Raw genomic sequence first — 21184 nt, forward strand, 5'->3', positions numbered from 1 at the left:
TTCAAGAACAAGGTTGGTGGGTTTGAAGAAAGAGAAAAATTGAGGGTTCAAGTTGATTGGGGATTATTCTCTAGTTGATAAGGACTCTAAATCCGAAATTTGGAGATATTTGGCCAAGGATTGAAGGGTCTACCATTTTTTAAATTTGAAGCTTTGAAAAACTTCAACAACTTGAAAATGGGTCTTGTTGATTAGGTGAAAATTGGAGGTTAAGTGTTATTAGGTTTTGTTCTCTACAACAAGGAGATCCTAGATCTAGAATTTGGAGTGATTAGGAGGTGAATTAAGGGTGGTTGGATTTTTGAATGTTCTTGAAGACATTCATATCTTCATAGGAAGAAGATGACCAAAAAGCTTGTTTGATCTAAAAAATTTTAGATCAAGTGTAGAAAGGTGTTTGTGGGCCAAAAAAATGCTAGGTTGTGTGGGTCCAAGCTACTTCACCAAAATCTGGAAAAAAAAAATCCAACCCAAAAATTTCAAGGATTTAAAAAAAAAAAAAGGTGCCACATCACCAATTCAGAAACTCTAGCCCAAATTTCGAGAAAAAAATGGAAATTGAATAAAATGCATTTGAGGAATGCATTTTACACTAAAAGAAAAAAAAAGCCACATCAACGTGCCACGTCAGCACTGATCAGAGAGATTCAAAGAGGGGTTCCTTTGCGATTGGTGTGCGACGCACACCCATAGCATGACCTGAGTTTTTCCGAAAATTTTTCTAAGTGGTCGTCCGGGTTTGTCCACTTCCTTAACTTCATTTCTTTGATTCTTCTAACTAATTAACAACTAGTAATTGATCCTTACTTGGTTGTTAACTAGTTCTTGAGTCCTATTTTCATTCGTACCAATTCTTTCAAGCTTTTCTTCGTTTTTTACCTCGTTGTTAATTTCTTGGCTCAAGTGCGTTTATTTTGAATTGAGTCGTCCTCTTTCTTCGAGTCTAACAAGAATCCATTCCGACCTCAAGTAGCAATTGTGCACCTTGCAAGCAACCGAATCCAATCGTGAATCAACATCGGCCAATCTATTTGAGTAGTAAAAGGCAAGAGTGTTTGAGTTCATTTGAGTGGTGCTAGCCGAGCACAAACGAGTGTAAACACGAGTGTGGTGAGGTTTCTTTACTACTAACGTGTTTGCTAAGTGTTCTTTGCAGGTACTTCTCCATGGATTCCGATTCATGCGGTGGCGATTATGATTGTCATGACGATGATAGTTGTAGTTATGAAGGGGAGGACTATGGGAGCTATCTAAGATGTGACGATGGGGAATATGAAGGCTATATGGGGAATGGTGATCATGAGGAAGTTCGGGGAGAAAATTACTATTTTGAAAGAGAATATGAAGAAAGTGGTACTCATGTGTCTCATGAGGAAGATGGGGATGAAGACGAACCTTGTTATGCTTCGTATGATGAAGATAATGAATGTGAAGGGTCTTGTGCTATACATCATGATGATGAAGACGACTCGAGATATGACTCTCCTTCACACGTGTCTTATGGGGAAAATCCTTATACAAATAAGACTTGTGGAAGGTATGGCTATGAAGGTAGTGGGAGTGCTAATGTTGACTATGAAAGGACTTCTAGTGGGCATGCATATGCTACGCCTTGTAGTACTTCCTATCTGAAGCAAAATGGCATAGGCGGGAATGTGAGTACTAGTTGGAGTTGTCCTATGCTAAAGAAGGTGGTTCCAAAGAGGCGATTCATGGAGACCAAAGTAAACATGTGTGGTAGAGAGGGAATTCTTATGCTTGATGATGATTGTTACACCAACTTCATCATCCCTCGTGCAGTTGAAGAGCTGAGGTTACCTTGTGTGATTAGGCAAAATCCTTATTATGACGAGGGATGGTATTGGGTTGATAGGAGAGTGATGTTTTTCATTTCACTTGGTGAGTACCAAGAGGAAGTTTGGTGTGATGTGCTTCCAATGGATACTTGTCACGTATGTTTAGGTGGCCCTTGGTTTCAAAGGCATGAGATCCCATATGAGTAAGAGTAGCATAAGTATGTCGTGGATAAAAGGAGGAAACTTCTATTTCCATACGTGCTTCATAAAACAAGTCCAAGTGCAAAAGTGCGAGATACCCATGTGAAATGGCCTACCTTGGTTAGGGAAGCTAGTGGAGAAGAATATGAGAAATGGGAATCCATAATAGATGAAATTTTCGCTAGCTACAACTATTCACAAGAAATGAAGATGGACTTAGCCATTCAAACTTTTGACTCAAAGCTTGTCCAATATTGGGAGTATGTGAAATGTTGTGGAGACGAGTGAGGAGTCCAATCAAGACTTGGGAGGATATGAAAAGTATATTGAGAGGCCAATATCCCAAGCCATATGTGAGAAGAAATGAATCCTTGAGGGGTACCTCTTTTGAGAGAACCCCATGCTTGAAGGCCACGGCAGCCATAACCATTCCTTTTATTGGTCAAAGGAGCTTGCATGAACACCAAGAAGCTTTTATAGGTACTCAAGGAAACTAATTTCTAAAAGAGTCTTCACGTGACGAACTCCCGTATTTGAAAGGAGGAAAAAACCATCTCTACAATTGGTCAAGTGAGCTTGCCATGGATAGCTCAAGGTAAAGAAAATTCTTCGTGTGAACTTCAAAGTAAGATAGCTAATCTTAACACCACAAATGATGTGATTGATCATGTTGTTCAAGTGAGTGTAAATGATAGCTTGTCCTTAATTGAGCTTAATGAGTCTTTGCCTTGTGACGAGCTTAGTGCAATTGTGACAATTGACAATGTGTTTGATATTGGTGATCCAACACTAGTTGATCCTATTGATGACTATCTTGACTCTTCTTTTGAGTTCAAGTTGTGTCCACCTAGTGTTGAGTCCTATGATTTGCATGTTAGTACATCGTCATGTGAAATGATAGCTCACCCACTAGTTGATCCTAGCGATGACCGAGTTGATTCTTCTTGGAAGATCGATTTGCGTCCAACTAGTGTGGATACTTGTACCGATCAATTTGTTTGCTATGAAAATCCACTATTTGAGGAACCTTGTGATGTGCTTAATGACCCTCAATTTAGTGATGATATTGATGTAATTGATCATGTGAATAGTCATGTACCTAGTGGGAAGTTTGGTAATGTTGCAAATGTAGTGTCCTTTGGAGATTACAAGGTATTTAGTAACCTAATATGGGATGATAATGGACTTGGTCTTGAAGACAAGCATGGGGTGGTTGAAGTTATTGACACTATTCCTGATGACGAAACGTCCTTCTTGAGGGTTTGTGACCCACTTGATGGACCGGCGTCGAATTTTACAATGGCTTCCAAAAGTGAAGACTGCTCTTAAAAGAAGGAGAGTGACTTACATGAACAAGAGCACACTTCTTGGAAGGACTATTCTAGATCTTCTAACCTAAGGGGTGAGGAGATGCTACTCTTAGCTTGGCATAGGTTGAATGAGCATAATGGTAAAACTATCTCTCTTGATGAACTTGATTATTTGACTAACTTGCTTATGAAGTTTTGTTAAAAGAGAAGCCTTGAAGATGGAGACCATTTGAAGGGACCTCATTGGACTACACTTGGGTATGAAGTCACATCTTATACTTCCTTCAAGGACGGTATGTATTTTTGGCTCATGCTTACTCTTGGGCTTTCTAAAGCCATGAAGGTAACTTCTTGGTGTGTTGAGTATAGTAGTAACACTTCTTTCCATTCATGTGATAATTCGCTAGTGTTATTACTTAATTTCATGTTGGGCTTGCATGGGGAATATGGGCAAATTAGTGTGGGTGATACTTTTGTATTTGACCCCAGTGATGACTTAGGAGTGATTCCTTACTCTATGTGGGCTAGTGTGATAATTGGACCCTTGACTTGGGTTGGGCTTATTGGTGATATTACACTTAGTCATGAGGGATTTCACTTGTTTCTTGACTTAAGGGGAGATGTATGCTTCTTAATTGCTAGGACCAATGTAGACTTACATGTTGGGATTTCTATTTGCATTGGTTTCTTTGATTTACCCTTTTGTCAAAATCACTTGAATAGCCAAGTGTCTTTGGCATTATTTGGATTCATGTTCTTTCTAGATCCATTTGATGCTTGGTTATTTCATAAAAGTGAGCCATTTAGTATGTTGGTTGCATGCTTTGCTTACTTTAGGTATTATCATTAGCCTTATGATGACTATCTTCCTTGTTTTGTGAAAGGGTTTATACTCATTCTCTTCCATATTTTGCAAGGTACGGATTCGAGGACGAATCCTTTTGAAGAAATGGAGGATGAGACGATCCTAAATGGCACAAATGACTCAACTACTCAAACTTCTCCAAGGATTTATGTTGAAAGCGGATTCATGGAGGATGAAGCTTTGGGAGCATTTAAATGGAGTCATTGGAGGGCCTTCAAGTTATGGGAGATAGCATGGGAGAAGAAGTCAAGAGTCCAAGGCCTAAGGCTTGCCTCTTAAAGTAGCTACAATTGCAAGCTTGGTGATTCAAGGTCGGAACATGGCTATTTGCGCAAAGGGTTATTTGTGCAAGTGGCTGCTTTGTGCAATGAGGGTTATGCTTGCAAGAAGGCCATGCATGCAAGGTTGATTAGAGGGCCATCTATGCAAGGAGGGGCGTGTTTGGCCATTGATTACCAATTCTTGAATTGAAGACTACACTAAGAAGACTAGCCAAGCAAGGCCCTTAGTTCATTAAGGGTAGCATTGTAATTGCCTAATAGTCTTCTTTACTTAGCTTGTATATATAGCTTGTTTTCATTTCATTACTTAGCTTTTGATGAATTATGAATATTTTGAGTGTTTTTAGGGTTATCCCTAGAGAGAGAAACTTGTGAGAGGCCTTTGGTAGGCTCTTGTTGATTCTTGTGTTGTTGAGAGGTTGGTTGCTTGGGAATTCGATTCCTTGAGGTCAACTTAAGAATTTGGTGTTTCTTTTGATGATAATTTAGAGGTCTTAGTTTTATATAACTTTGGTTGCTAAATTGAATCTTAAGTTGTGTCAAATTATCTATCTTTTCTTTTCCTTTGTTTATCTTCTCAATGTCTCGTTTCCGCGTATCCGTTCTTGTATCAACTAAAATGTATATATACTTCACGTTTAGCTTCCAACAACGATTACACACATAGAAGATGAAGGAATGAAAGAATTTGGGAGTAAATGAATGATTTTTGGGGAAGAAGAACATGGAAGAAGAAAGAGAGAGAGAAAAAGTCTTTTTTTGAAAAGTTTAAAATTTAACCCCAAAGTTTTTAAAAATACAGAGAAGCTCCCATGTGTTTGCTAATCAAGTGATTAGTAATTTTTGGACCAAAAATAAATGAAAAAGAAAATGGGGGCCGTGCCACCTAAAAAAAAACTTTGCGGTACCTGTCACCTTATTGTTTCAGCTAGGCATAGACAAGGTGATGTGACACCTCTCTATGGGCCTAGAAACCATTTATCTTTTTTCTCATTTTTTTTGGATTTTTCTTCTTCTTTTATGGTTTTTGTTCATCTATCTAAAAACAAATTTAAAACTGCCTAGATTACTCAATTAAATGAAAAACTTCAGTTTCAAAAATTGTACGTTTTCTTATTACTCATGTCTTTTCATTTTCTATAATTAATGAATGAAGGATGGTCTTACCTGCATATAAATTGTGCCAAAGAGTGTTGAGCCAACGTGAAAAGTTGATGGCTAACCTGCAAAAAGAAAAAAATACCTATGAATCTAAGTCCTATTGCCTGGCACCTTGCTTGAAGATGAACCCAAGAAAGTTCGGGCATATCAAGAATAGAATTTAAGGTTTTTGCTCTAGCACTAGAATTTAAGAACGGAATCTGAAGAGTAACGACAACAAGGATTGTGTTCTAGCTAAGGAACTTATGATTTTGCCTTCTACGGAAGGGAAAGAAGCTCATGGTAATGGAAGCCATAAACACTTTTATGTGCATATATAAATCCTCCTTCTTCTTCTTTTGGCATTGGCAATTGTATGGTGTTACTGAATGCAGTATTTTTCCTCATGATATTTTATGGGCATTCCACATTGCAATTATGTTGTCGTCTTCTGCTACAAATGGAAATTTTATTGTGCTTGAAGAAGTTGCAATTTTCTTAGTATTTGCCTGCTCATTTTATTGAACTTCATTCATCTATTGTAACGACATAGTGCATAGTAATAAATTAGATCGCAAGATTTATCAGAATTTGCTTTGCAAATGATTTTTTTTTTTAATTTAGAAAGTAGAGCATTCAATATAAACTAGTGGAATGTATATGTGTGTGTCCTGGTCTTAGGAGATACATTTATCTTTTCCTCATTTTTTGTCTTATCCCTATTTGATTTATTTATCTAATTTTAAAAGTCTAAAATTGTGTGCAGTACTCTGTTCCAAAAGACCAAAATATATAAAATTATATACACCAAAAGATAAAAAACTTGTGTTGAACTTTCTTAGTATTGAAATTGTGTTGAATTCTTTTATATACCCTGAATGTGTGAGTTTAGGAGGTGTTAAGCAAGTCATCATGCGCTCTCTCTGTCTCTTTTTCTTTCTCGAATAATTTTGCATATATATACATGAAACTGTCTCTTCTATATCAAAAATATATTATAAAAAACTAATTAAACAACCAATGTACTGTTACTATGCAAAGCGCATCAAATACACTAGTGAGAAAAAAAATGATTTTAATTTGGTGCAGCAGTGATGGATGATATCTTCCTTCAATTTGATCTTCTTTAACCTCAAATTCAAACACGTGCAAAACTTAATCATCAATGAAATTACAGCAAATAGCGGACACGTGTTGTTGATTTGCAGAAAGTTATCACTATCTTAACTCTAGTAAGGCAAACAATTAAGGAAATTAAATTTTAACCATTGATTGAAAAGTGGACACGTGTTGCTCATTTAAGGGTGCACTGGGGTAACCTGAGGGGATCCTCACAGGAGGAAAGCCGAAGTGGATATAATGTACGAGAGAAAGGAGAGTCGGAACCAAAATGCCCCCAAAAATATTACTTTGAACTAAAATATTCTAACAAAAAAAATATTACAAAATTACCTTTAGCACAGTAATTTACTGCGCTAAAGCAGCTCACGGAGACGGAGCCGTTAACTGCTTTAGCGCAGTGTTTTACTGCGTTATAGAAGTTGTTAAAAAAAAAAATCTATAACGCAGTAAAATACTGCGTTATAGAAACAGTACCAAAAAAAAAAAAAATAGCCAACTTTATTTTTTGCAACACTTAGTTTTTTTTTCCATACTTTGACCAATGATTAGTCGTATGTCAAGACTCCGAAACGTTAATATTTTATATAGAACCTGATATTTTTTTCTACGTACAATAATGTAGGCTCAATACATCAAGGATACGTAAACGTTCGGATCGTCATTTTAGAGATTGAAAAGGTGCCCGAAGTATGTTTTATTTGTAAACTTTAGGTTTAAGTGTTCTATATACATAAACGTCCATTTTTGTTTGAAGACTTGTTGTCATTAGCTTAAGGTTTTTTATTTTTAGGGTTTAGATTTATTGAAAATAAAGTCATTACCAAAAAGTTTTTAACTGCTTTAGCGCAGTATTTTACTACGCTAAAGAATATATGTTTTTTGTTTGTATAGCGCAGTAAAATAGTGAGCACTTAAAAAAAAATTGGCAATTTTTTTTTTTTGCAACACTTAGTGTGTTTTTTCATACTTTGACCAACGATTAGTCGTGTGTCAAGACTCCGAAACGTCAATATTTTATATAGAACCTGATATTTTTTTTCTGCGTACAATAATGTAGGCTCAATACATCAAGGATACGTATACGTTCGGATCGTCATTTTAGGGATTGAAAAGGTGCCCGAAGTAAGTTTTGTTTGAAAAAACTTAGTGTTTGACTGTAAGGTTATTTTAGTCAACTTTATATGTCGAGAAAATTAGTCAGCTTTATTTTCAAAAATTGAAACTGCAGAAGTGAAATTGACATTCACAGCTACATTACCCCGGGATTTTTACGTTGAAATCTATTGGTATCATCATCTTATAAGTAAATAAAACTAAAAATTTCAGGCCAATTTGGGGGAAAATTAAAATTGAATGGGATAAAAGGTGTTTTTTTTAAAATCGGCTCGGCCAAACCGCTTTGCGGCAGATTGTCCGCATAGATCTCGAAAAAATACACAAGTTAAAAAAAACGCGTAAAACGGACATCCGAGCGCAAAGTTATGACCATCTAAAGTTTGACCACTTTACAACTAGTTTTTCTCCCTATATTTTTAGAATTATATTTATATTCAAAATAAAGTTATGTCTTGATTAAAAAATAACACGCTTAAATCAAAACCTTAAAAAATAAAACACTTAAACCTTAAATAAAACTTACTTCGGGTACCTTTTCAACCCCTAAAACGACGATCCGAATGTTTACGTATCCTTGATGTATTGAGCCTACATTATAGTACGCAAAAAAAAAAAATCAGGTTCTATATAAAATATTGACGTTTCGGAGTCTTGAAACACAACTAATCATTGGTCAAAGTATGAAAAACAACACTAAGCGCTGCAAAGAAAAGATTTATTAAAATAAGATGTTATGATCTTTTTATGGAAAAAAATATTAAGTTCCTTAAGTGTGTTATTTTTTAATGCGTAACTTTCTTTCGAATATGTTGCAAAAAAAAAAAAACGCGTAAATCGAACGTCCAAGTGCAAAAAAACGCGTATATTCAAAATAAAGTTACGCTTTAAAAAATAACACACTTAAATCTAAACCCTAAAAATAAAAAATTTTAAGCTAATGACAAGAAGACTTCAAACAAAAATAGACGTCTATGTATATAGAACATTTAAACATAAAGTTTACAAACAAAACTTACTTCGGGCACCTTTTCAACCCCTAAAATGACGACCCAAACGTTTACGTATCCTTGATGTATTGAGCCTACATTATTGTACGCAGAAAAAAACATCAGATTCTATATAAAATATTGACGTTTCAGAGTCTTGACACACGACTAATCATGGGTCAAAGTATGAAAAAAACACTAAATATTTCAAAAAATAAAGTTGGTCAATTTTTTTTTTTCGATACTTTTTCTATTACGCAGTATTTTACTGCATTATAGATTTTTTTTTTTAACAGCTTTTATAACGCAGTAAAATAATGCACTAAAGCAGTTAATGGCTCCGTCTCCGTGAACTGCTTTAGCGCAAAAGGTACTTTTGTAATATTTTTTTTTGTTGGAATATTTTGGTTCAAAGTGATCTTTTTTGGGGCATTTTGGTTCCGGACTCGAGAAAGGATATCATAGTTAACGTAACATACGGCACATACTTTTCACGAATGTCACGATTGCATATGTCAGGCCAATGAAAAAACTCTGTTTTTACAGCATTGACCATTATTTTCTCATTGAAGCCTACAACAGTCATAAATGTGTTTATTTATAAAGGTTGAAAAGAAACTAATCCAAATTCAGCAGATTCATTATTCTATTGAAGGAAAAAAGTTATTGGGCAAGTTACACAAGTATGGAAACTTGTAAGCTGATAATAAGAGAAATTGAACGAAAAAAGACTCATTATCAAAAACAATGAGTGGCAAGAACAACCAAAGGATATTTTTTGTGCACAGCCAGGCCAGTCGATTCCGCAATGTCCAAATCCTTCGTGTTTGGTCTATCAGGCAATGCAAAGTTAAAGTTCAACACCAAATTTGCCAGCGCAAGTTCATTAACAGCGAGGGCAAATTGGGATCCAGGGCATCCCCTTCGCCCTGAACCAAACGGAATAAGCTCAAAATTAAATCCTTTGACATCAATGTTGGTCCCAAAGAACCTCTCAGGCTGGAACTCTTCAGGATTTTGCCACAACGAGGGGTCTCTTCCAAGTGCCCAAACATTAAAATAAACTTGTGTATTTGCTGCTACATCATATCCCATCACTTTGATATCTTGACTTGATTGTCGAGGAATTAATGGGATTGGAGGATGTAGTCGTAGGCTCTCTTTGATCACTGCTTTCAGATACGGCATTTTTGGTACATCATCCTCTGTTATACAAGAGTTTCCTTGGGCTACTTCTCTTGCCTCATTTTGTAACTTCTCCAAGGTTTTGGGATTTCTTAACAGTTCTGTCATTGACCATTCAAGAAGAGCAAATGTTGTGTCACTTCCACCTACAAACATGTCCTGTTGTTGCGAGGAGTAGCAAATTAACGGACATTGGATGAAGTAATGAAAATAGACGAAGAAGGAACTGAACATCATACTCCCTCTGTTTCAATTCAAGTGTTTAAGTTTGACCAGACACGAAATTTAACAAAATAAAGATAACAAAATAAAGAGAATTTTTGAATCTTGTGGTTTTAAGCTAAAGCTATGTATAATGTACCAGAATACACTTTGGATCTTGTGTTCTTTAACATGTTAAGTAGAATGTCGGATTAGAGAGTTACCAAACATAGAAAGAGACGTTCTTTTTTTCAAAAAGAAAAGTAAGACATTTAGATTGAAACGGCAGAGTACTAAAAAGCATGTTTAGGTACAGAAAATAGATTGTAGAAATGTTGCAAAATAGGATAAGACATACCAAGATGAGAGCCTTGACCGTGTCAGTATGATTGGATAAGCCAGCATTGTCTTGTCTATGAAATTCTTCAAGTAAGATATCCACAAAATCTGCAATCTCAGCTTCACCGCCTTTGCTTTCGTTTATGTGCTGTTCAACCATACCTTGCAGGAATTCATCAAATTCGTTAGCCACTAATTCTACTCTTTTATTCAATCCATTGAAACGATTCACCCATCGGAGCCATGGAATGTAACTCCCCATGCTGAATGCGCCTAATAACCCAACGGCCTCCTTCAGCAGAAACTTAAATCTCTTCCCAATTTCGCCATCAGAATACTTCTTACCTAAAGCTATCCTACAGAACACATCACTTGTAAATGACCTCAAAATATCGCTCAAATTGAACTCTGAAGGCAGTGAAACAGAGCTTAAATCTCTAATCTTCTTAATCATTAACAACGTCTCTTCTTCTCGTACTGTACCAAATGATTGGACTCTAGTGTTACTCAAAAGTTGATGCACACAAACGCCTCTCACTTGCCTCCAATACTCACCATATTTACTGAACGCCATATCTTTTGAACCGTAAAGTAGTTTGTCATGGAAGGTTGTTTTAGGCCTGTTTGCGAAAACCAAGTCATGATTTTTCAGTATTTCTTGAGCTACATTGGCTGAGGTAACAACAAGTGCTGGATTTGTGCCTAGTTGAAGCTGTATTAAGTGACCGTATTTTTTGGACAGCATTTGGAGGGAGCGGTGTGGGTAAAGGCCAAGTTGATGAAGATTTCCAATAATGGGAAGCTTCCATGGAGAAGGAGGCAACGTTTTCTTGGTGTGAGAGAACCATTTAATGATGATCGCGATAAACAGAATTGAGGATATAGCAGCAAGAAACGAGGGAGAAAGGCAGAACATTTTGGTGTTAAGGTGTTGTTTAGCTCTACAATTTAGATGACGCGCGCTTCAAGTAAATACTACCAGTTGAATTATTGATCTCAGATCTCAGTGCAGACCCAATTTGCACTAAATTTCTGAGCCATGACTCATGCTTAAAAATACTTCCTCCGTCCAATAATAAGTGTCAATTTAACAAAAAATATGCATATTAAAAAATCAACAATGCAATATGAAATTTACCAAATTATCTCTATATAATAAAAATAAATTATTTTTACCCTTTGATTAAAGCATGCACAAGAAGTAAATATTTTGACATTAGAAATCTAACAGTACCAAGTTACTATGTGGTTTTTCTAATCATCATTTAAATGTTACTTTATTGTCTAAGAGTAGAATTGAAAAAAATTAGTTAATTTATGTCTTAATTTTCTAAGACGACACTTTGGAACGGAGGGAGAAATATACTAATTGTAAATTTGTTAGATTTTTCTTTCAATTTGACAGCACTCAAGTACCAAGGAGAGATACAGACAGGGAGAGAAGTCGTTGGACGGTGGGAGGTTGGACCAAGATATCTTTAAAAGATAGTAAATCTGGAAGAGGCCAACTAGCGAAATAGATAAGCTAAAAACTGTTAGAATTTATTTTTGATGTGATTCAAAATTTAAACATACTTTTGAAAAGATATAATATATTATGAAGAGATGTTACCCATTCTTTAAAAGATACACCTATTTATTGTGAAAAGGTGTCATCCAATCTTAAGAGTAGCATCGTTTTTTTGAAAATGTGTGTTAGTTGTTTTCTACATCTTATAAATAATAGGTATGTTGTAGATTTTCAATACTAAGAAAATATTTTCAGCTTAGAAAAAATTCCTGCAACATAAAATTCTGCATTCGTGCCTCTTCCTTTCTACTAAAGCAGTCGAGAGATTAAAAGAGTTCTTTCCGAACTTCTATTTGAGTACACATTAGAAGATTCCTGAATGATTCATTGTATCTTAGGAGTAGAATGTCACTTTACTTTTGCACCCGGGTAGAGACGGAAATCTACTCTGAAGACAGCGCCATCCATAGCGTACCTTGAACCAGATTTTCCAATTTCAACTCCGTCTTATCTTTATTGTTATTAGTTTTTTTTTTTTTTGTCTCTTATTGATCTTCTTAATGTGGTCATCTCCAATATTTTTCCAACAAAAACAAGGTCTTATGTCGTTCAATAGTAGATACTGATACATTCTTATTAAGTAGGCATTTGGTCATAAATACCAAAAACAAATTCACTTTTTTTGGAATTTTTGGAGTTGGAGTTGTGTTTGGCCATAGTTTTTGAAATTGTAGTTTTTGGTGAAATGTAGTTGTAAAAAAGTGAAAAAAGTGATTTTTTTGTGAAAAATAAGTTTTTTGAGTTTTTGGTATGCCGAAATACAACTTCAAGTTATATTCGGAATATTTATGGCCAAACGCCCAAAAGTGAAAAAAGGAGGAAAAATTTTCGAAAAAAAAGTGAATAATTTTTATGGCCAAACGGCACCTAAAAATGTTGGTACATTGAACTGATGAATAAACCAAAATTAGGAAGCATATTTAACAACAAAAGAAGTGAACATTATTTGCCTAGCGTATGGTTGGGAGGCATCCCACCTTGGAGTAGTATCATGCTTAAATCTCAACATGAAATGCAACTTCCTAATTCACTACCACAGCATAATAAATCAAATAATGGGTGGAGTTGCAACGACAAGTAAGGGGAATTTTCGTCTGACTGTAATTCCAAGGGCTTCATCCACATCCAAATCTTCAGCTTTTGCTCCATTTGGTAACGAGAATTCAAAATGAAACAACATTCTTGCTAATGCCAGCTCATTCACAATCTTAGCGAATGTAATTCCGGGACAACCTCTTCTGCCGGCACCAAAAGGGATTAATCCGAAATGTAACCCTTTGTAATCGACAGAACTATCCAAAAACCTTTCTGGTTGAAACTCCTCTGGATTTTCCCATATGGCTGGGTCTCTCGATATAGCCCATGGACAAACAAGGACTTGAGTTCCCGCAGCTACGTCGTAGCCTAACACTTTGGTGTCCTTTATTGCTTCCCTAGGAAGCAATGGCACCGGAGAATGAAGCCGTAGGCTCTCTTTGATCACTGCTTTTAAATAAGGCATGTGTTCCAAGTCATCCTCTATTACGTCCGACTTCCCTTGAGTAACTAGCCTCACCTCGTCTCTTAATTTTCGTAAAGTCTTTGGATTTCTGATCAGCTCATTCATTGTCCATTCTAAAAGAGTGGACGTTGTATCAGTTCCTGCAGAAAACATATCCATGATAATAGCTTTAATTGAATCCATCTCAACCTTAAAACCCGACTTGTTTTCATTCTGAACTTGGAGCAATATATCCACAAAATCCGCCCCTTCTTCTTTGTCATCTATTTTCTTCTCCCTATGTTCCTCAATCACACCCTCCAAGAATGCACTAAACTCATCAGCCACCTTGTCCACTTTGGCATTTAAACCATTGAAACGGTTCACCCATGCAAGCCAGGGCATGTAATCTCCAATATTAAAAACTCCCAACAATTCCACAAACTCTAACAACAATGTCTTGAACTTTTTCCCTTCTTCCCCATCACAATACTTCCTTCCTAACGCCACCCTGCAAAGCACGTCGTTCGTCATGCTCACAAACAGCTCCGTCAAATCCACAACTTGTGAATTGTCAATTGAGTCCCTAATTTTTTGGAGAAGAAGAGAAGTCTCTTCTTCCCTGATTTTACTAAACGATTGGACTCTTTTGTTGTTCAAAAGCTGAAGCATGCAAACACTTCTAGCGTTCCTCCAGTACTCTCCATATGGAGTGAAGGCCACGTCCTTTGGACCAAAGAAAAGCTTGCTTGGAATACTAGACTTGGGCTTGTTAGCAAAGCTCATATCTTGGGTTTTCATGATCTCGGAAGCTGCTTCGGCTGAGGAAGCGATGAGCACAGGTGTGCTGCCAAACTGAAGCATCATCATTGGGCCATGTTCGTTCGTTAGTTTTTGGAGAGAGCGATGTGGTTGTAAGCCCAGTTGGTGAAAGTTTCCGATGAATGGAAGCTTTGGTGGAGATGGAGGAAGATTTTTCTTTGATTTTTTGGACGAAAGCTGGAAAAGTGATATTAGAACAAATGACAAGAAAATTAAGTAAGAAAAAACTGCAAATGAGGAAATCATTTTCTTTCCGATCGTAATTAGGTTTATCCTTTGCTAGAGATAGAAGAGATAATTGGTTAAATCTGCATGATTGAGAACTGGGGAGTTTTTCTGCTTTTATAGATGTTCATTAAGCACAAGTACCATTATTTTATTAAAAAAAGAGACCAATTGGGGAGGGGGGAAATTTGTGTAAGCATGTGCATTGAAGCCGTCAAAGGACAAATAAAGTGACGAGTTTGAAAAGGTCAAGCGAGGGGTGGCGTATTTGAAGAAAATTGCAGATTTAATAAGAATCATATTACTTCATCGTTCCAAATAAGTGATTTTTTAGCTTTATAAATTTTTTTACAAATAAGTGCTGCTTTAAGATTTTAAAAAAACTTTGGACAGATTCTTTCAACATTACCCTTATTTAAATAGTCAAGATTTATAAACTACCTTTTTTTTTCTAAAAAGTAATAAAACTTAATTAGGAATAAGTTAATAAAAACACTCCTAATTTTTTAGGAATGAGCAATTTCTTAAGGAGTGTGCATAAGCCTAAAAAATCACTTATTATGGAATGGAGGGAGTAGTAAATACTCTTTTCGGTCCATTTTAATTGTCGTCCTAACTAAAAATAGATAATTCAAAATAGTTGTTATTGTTCAAAATCAAGATATAATTAATTCACTAGTAGTTTCCATCTTTACTCTTAATAAATGTGAAGAGATATTAATATTAAATTGAGATTAATAAATAAATAAATAAAGATAGTTTAATTAAATTATCCTTTCGGTTAATGTTTTCTTAAATGTTTTCTTAAGAGACATGAGGAAAAACATAACAAGTAAGAAAGTTAGAACTAATTACTTAATTTTTGGCAGTAGGTAAGTAATTAAGAGTTGTCATTTTTAAGCGATGATATATGAATTTACAATGCTAAAAGTTAGTACTTATTTCTATTTCTTTTGTATCCAAAATGAAATAAAACCGCCTTATTAATATATGAAATATTTGACCGTAATATAATTGCAAGACTATGGAGGAACATAATAAGTACTGTCAGACCTCTCAATAACAGTATCATTTGTCCGAATATATTTCGCTATAGTAAATTATGTTATAGAGAACATGTAATTAGGGGTGGATTTACATTAAGTCATATGGCCGGTTCACAAGAACTAAGTACTTTCATCTAGACCTTGTATAAAAATATATACAGTATTTGATTGTGAACTCAGTTATTATTAAAAGTTTAATTTGAGATAGTTATAGAAACCCATAAAATTCAATCTTAGGTCCGCCTCTGCTTGTAATATAACATAGGGTCATTTCATTTTACCCCTTTAATATTTAAGGGTTGGAAACAATTACCCTCCATATGCTCAAAGTTAAGGCTAACACCCTTATGCAATTTTTTCCGGTGAGACTTTTCTCTTTCCTAGAACTAAAATACGAAAATATACAATTCTTATTTATTATATATAAGTTACTCATATATTTGCATAAGCATAAGCACTCAATTAATTTAAATAAGATGCCGTCTGATTTCATGTAAACAAATATTTGTTTCATAAACCTCGACTAGATACTTTCTGAATGATTATGAGATAATGAATTTCTACATGACCTTGTTAACCATAAATTATGTTTAAGCAAGCCATTTCAGGATAAGTTCAATAATGATTGTAATAAAATAGTGTTAGTATTACAAAGAACACACAAAAACAATTATTATTTAGTATAGTAGCAATTCTATCATCTAAGATATATTTCATGAATTTCCACATAAAATTGATTATTTTAAACCTTTTTTTTTTAATTTTGAAAACCACTCAAATAAGCCGAGCAGATAATTTTTTTTTTTTTCTGAAAAATCGATCTGATTTTATTTGGGATGAAATCAATCGATATCTTATTTGAGTGTTTATGTTTATGCAAATTTATGAGCAACTTATATTTAATAAATAAGAGTTGCATATTTTCGTATTTTAGTTTTTTAAACAAATCTTTATTCCCAAAAAAAGAAAAAGCTCACTGAAAAATATAACGAGGATTGCCGTTCTCATTCAACATACGAAGGGAGTATTATTTTCCCACCCTTAATGAAATGTTATTACAGACGACATATTGTTCCAGTGGGGTATAAGTATGTAACGGAAAAATTAAGCATCAAATTTAGACAATGGGAAAGGATTTTCCACTGAAGAGTGGTACTACTGATCACCGTTAGTCATATTCGTTGAAGAATTAATTATATTCAACCTTCAGAATTGGCGATTTGATTTTCTTAACGTCGACTATTTTGAAGATCCATTTCCACCACAAAATCCTTCTACATTAATTTTTTCCTTTGACTTCTACTACAATATTTTATCATTTTCCATTCCATGATGTCGACGTTGTTAGTTTGCTCTTTCGTATGATCATCCCTTTTTTCTAATAACATTTATTGCTTGGACTATATTGACTGTTTTTACATGTTTTGTTCTTCTACTTTGCTAAATTGGACATCTTTGGCGACGTATATCAGAAATTGATTCATCATCAGTATGCACCAAAACAAATCATATTCTTAGCAAGAAATGGTTCCACAATTTCGTCAAATTTACTGCTCCACTTATGACTAAATTTCTGGACTTTCAGGATTTTCATCTCTGTTGATTGATTCAAGTTATTCAATCTTTGAGATACCCAGTCGCGTTGGGCATCCGTTGTATTCTTGGTTCCTTATTTTTTATCGGCCTGTTGGAGATATAAGAGAAAAATATAAATGTAAATTTTATTTATGAACAAATACACAGATTAGCTTGAATTGTGCTAGACTGCTAGGCACTATATATCCTACAAAATTATTAATAGTCTGTTTAGCCAAGCTTTTAAAATCAATTTATTTCGGAAAATAATTTTTTGAGAAAAGTAAAAAAGTGCTTTTCAAAAAAGTATTTTTGGCGAAAAGCAGTTTCTGTTTGGCCAATTAATTTTAAAAGTATTTTTGAGCAGCAATTAGTGTTTGGCCAAACTTTTAAAAAATACTTCTAAGTGTATTTTTCTCAAAAGTGTTTTTCAAAAAACTGTTTTTGGACAAAAACTATTTTTTTTTAGCTTCTGAAAACTCCGCAAAAACACTTATTTTCTCCCAAAAGCTTGGCTAAACACCTCACTTTTTTAAAATAAGCACTCTTTGAAAAAAATAAGCACTTTTGGGGAAAAATAAGTGTCACGCCCCGAACCATGGCCTGGACATAACCTTACACTCGGTGCCTTGCTACATGTGATGGAGCGAATCACATGGCTTGCTGAGTCAACATGGGACATGAACTGATGCAGAATATAAGTTAAACATGCATGACTTGTGAAAACATGGGGTTTAATAATCATAAGTCTAAAAATACTATTATATCATGAATGCGGAAATACAGTAATGTAGCCTACGAGGCTAACTCAACTGAACATCTGACATGACATAACTTACTAGTCTATGAAACCTTTGACATGAGTCTGACTGCTAAACTGTTTACAGGGACAAGGCCCCGGTACTAACATGAAAATAAAGTAAAGATAACACCCCGAATGGAATGGGTCTCGCCAACAGCTGATACGTGAATAGTCCTAACGAGCAGATTCGTCGTCCTGTAAATCAATACATGCATCGTGAAATGCAGGCCCTCGGTCAATAAAAGGGGACGTCAGAACATTTGAATTGTACTGGTATGTAAAGCAACTGAATGAAATAAACATGACACATGAAATAATAAGAACTGAAATTGTAAGCTGAACATGAACATGAGCATCATCTGACATGAATATATATATAACATGAGTAAAAAAATTTAAGTGGGAGAGTCTTAGTATAGCCGACATGTAACCATCACGTGATCGAGCATGTGGCGTATGATCTCTGCCCGAACAGCTAAGCCCTCTTGTACCTTACCGGGGTACAAGTCATGAACATGACATGAATGGATCCAATAACCCGCAATGGGTAACATGAAGGAATCGTCCTAACTGGGCAGAGCGATCCTTATCCTACGCAGGCATACGTAGTTTCAGGTATTAAACCTTCTTGGTAATCTGTGCAACTCCCAAAACATGAACATGGATATGATTGGCTTAGAAGCCCATGAATTACATAGACAGTATTGTAAACATGATTCGTGAGTGTAATATAACATGAATATAGATATATAGTATAACTTGTATGAAAACATGGAAGCGTGTAGAATTTCATGAAAATAAGCATAATAATTCAATGGAATGCAAAACATGGGTGTTTATGGATTATGAACGGATTCTCAATAACCAAAATGGAATATCAAGAACACAATAACGAATTAATAATACAAACATGGTATAGCATGATACTTGTAACTTAGGGTCATCATAAATTAGAATAGAAACCCTAGGTTTATGGAATTCATGGATGTATCGTGCGTGGGGAAGAACAATGATGTTCCTTTATGTGAATCGAAACCCTACATACCTTAATCGCTCCAAAACTTGTAGAAAATGTATGAACTTGAGAAGAAATCCAAAAGCTTTAGTCTTGAATCCTTGTGATGGGTTTTCTTGAAAACCCTAGATTAGAGACAATGAATTTCTATTTAGAATTCATGTACATATGTTAGAATTCACTTGGAATACTTGGAATAGGCTTACCTTGGTGTATTTTAATGGTGGGAGGAGAAGAACTTCATTCTAGGGCTTGAGAGTATGAAAAATAGGATTAAAAACTGATGTCCCGTATTTATACTTTTTGTTGCGTCGGGAAAAGTACTAGCAATATGTACGGCCCATACAATAATGTACGGCCCCCGTATTTTTGTGTCGTACCTACAATGGCAAATTTCAGTAACTCCTAATTCTTTCTGATGAGGTACGGGCACCATGTACAACCCGTACTTTCATGTACAGCTCGTACAATGTGGCCGTACCTGAAATGTCAAATATAAGAAACCTAGAATCCTTTTTGATGAGGTACAGGCTGGAAGTACATCCTATACAATACTGTACGGTGACAAGTACGACCCGTACAATTGACGAAAAAATGTGAATTACCAATCTGAGGCAAATTTCCAAATCTCAACACTTACCGTCTTGGCTTCTAAGTCCCTGAATCATGCATAAGGCTTAGTTAGAAGGTATGCGGTGTTATAATAAGCTTGGCCAAACACGCTATAATTCAGCGATGTGAAATATTTTTCTCATAAAACAAGTACACCTCTAACAGAGAAGATGCAAGAATAACAAAATCAGCAAATATCAAGGATGACAGGTATGAATTATGATAGACCTGTTAGACAGGGGCGGAGCTACCCTTACCCGAGCGGGTGTCAAGCGACACTTCTTCGCCGGAAAATTACATTGTATACAACAACAACATACCTAGTATAATCCCACCAGGTGGGGTCTGGGGAAATTACATTGTATAGAGAGATGAATTTTTAATTTTATAAGTATGTATACTAGTGTTGACACTCCTTGACACAAGCTGAAGATTTAGTGCAGTGGTTAAGAATTTGTAAATGTTCCCCAAAGTTGTGTGTTTGATCCTGGATAGCAACATATTTATAATTTTTGGATCGCCATATTTCATCAAATTTACTGCCCCACTTATTGGGCCTCCAACAACACCAAAGCTTCATTAAAAGGAAATGACTTCTCATTGGTAAGAAGTTGTTGTTGTGGTGGTGGTCGTCGTCTAGCTAGTAACGAAGCTATAAAGTATCTCTTTTTCTTATTCCTTTATATACACTAATAGAGTAAGCAAACTTTACACTACCATCTCGTATTACTTGAAAGTCATTTACTTGTAAGTTTTTGTAGCACACCTCTATTAATTGGTAACCTATAAAAAATGATAATTAAATCACCCCATTACAACAAAGAAAAGTAACATGATAGTATAAAAAAGTACAGAAAAGTCTCAAATATACCATCCAACTATCGAAAATGGCTCATTTATGCCACTCGTCAATAGTTTGGCTCATTTATGCCATCGAACTATAAGAAATGACTCATTTATGCCATCGAACTATAGGAAATGACTTATTTATGCCACTCATCAATAGTTTGACTCATTTATGTCATCGCCCGTTACCAAAATGACTCAACCATGCCATTTTTCATTAACGTCGGTTTTATAATACCAGATATGATACGTGGCTCCAATTAGAGGTCTACGTCATTTAATTAAACCAGTCCAATTTTAAATACCAAATTAATAAAAAATTTGATTCATACACCTTACCCACTCACAACCATAATTTAGTTAGAGGCCACGTGTCATATATGGTATTGTAAAAGCAGTTTTAATGAAACATGGCATGGATGGGTCATTTTGATAACAGTCGATGGCATAAATGAGTCAAACTATTGATGAGTGGCATAAATGAGCCATTTCCTATAGTTCAATGGCATAAATGAGTCAAACTATTGATGAGTGGCATAAATGAGCCATTTCTGATAGTTGGATGGTATGTTTGAGCCTTTTCCGAAAAAAGTACGTTGTTCATGGCATAGTCAATGGCATAAATGAGTCAAACTATTGATGAGTGGCA

General features: G+C 35.2%; 2 protein-coding genes across 2 annotated transcripts; both read right to left on the minus strand.

Annotated features, from left to right (window-relative positions):
* Positions 1 to 9278: 9278 nt before the first annotated feature.
* Positions 9279 to 11548, minus strand: LOC132634191 (cytochrome P450 736A117-like). The gene is made up of 2 exons (XM_060350481.1): positions 10562 to 11548; positions 9279 to 10161 (listed from the first exon to the last, which is right to left on the minus strand). Exons 1-2 carry the CDS (start codon positions 11456 to 11458, stop codon positions 9556 to 9558), a joined length of 1503 nt encoding a protein of 500 aa, XP_060206464.1. The 5' UTR covers positions 11459 to 11548; the 3' UTR covers positions 9279 to 9555.
* Positions 11549 to 13009: 1461 nt separating this feature from the next.
* Positions 13010 to 14741, minus strand: LOC132632577 ((+)-menthofuran synthase-like). Its single transcript, XM_060348563.1, has one exon. It carries the CDS (start codon positions 14658 to 14660, stop codon positions 13161 to 13163), a length of 1500 nt encoding a protein of 499 aa, XP_060204546.1. The 5' UTR covers positions 14661 to 14741; the 3' UTR covers positions 13010 to 13160.
* Between the last annotated feature and the right edge of the window lie 6443 nt (positions 14742 to 21184).

The sequence above is a fragment of the Lycium barbarum genome, chromosome 3 (assembly GCF_019175385.1).
Source record: "Lycium barbarum isolate Lr01 chromosome 3, ASM1917538v2, whole genome shotgun sequence".
Taxonomy (NCBI): domain Eukaryota; kingdom Viridiplantae; phylum Streptophyta; class Magnoliopsida; order Solanales; family Solanaceae; genus Lycium; species Lycium barbarum.

What these genes read in the sequence shown, in the direction of transcription:
- LOC132634191 (XM_060350481.1), bottom strand. Translation starts at nt 11,458, where the DNA reads ATGTTCTGCCTTTCTCCCTCGTTTCTTGCTGCTATATCCTCAATTCTG. An exon ending in CGGTCAAGGCTCTCATCTTG is followed by an intron (nt 10,162 to 10,561) that starts GTATGTCTTATC and finishes TCGCAACAACAG; the next exon opens with GACATGTTTGTAGGTGGAAG.
- LOC132632577 (XM_060348563.1), bottom strand. Translation starts at nt 14,660, where the DNA reads ATGATTTCCTCATTTGCAGTTTTTTCTTACTTAATTTTCTTGTCATTT.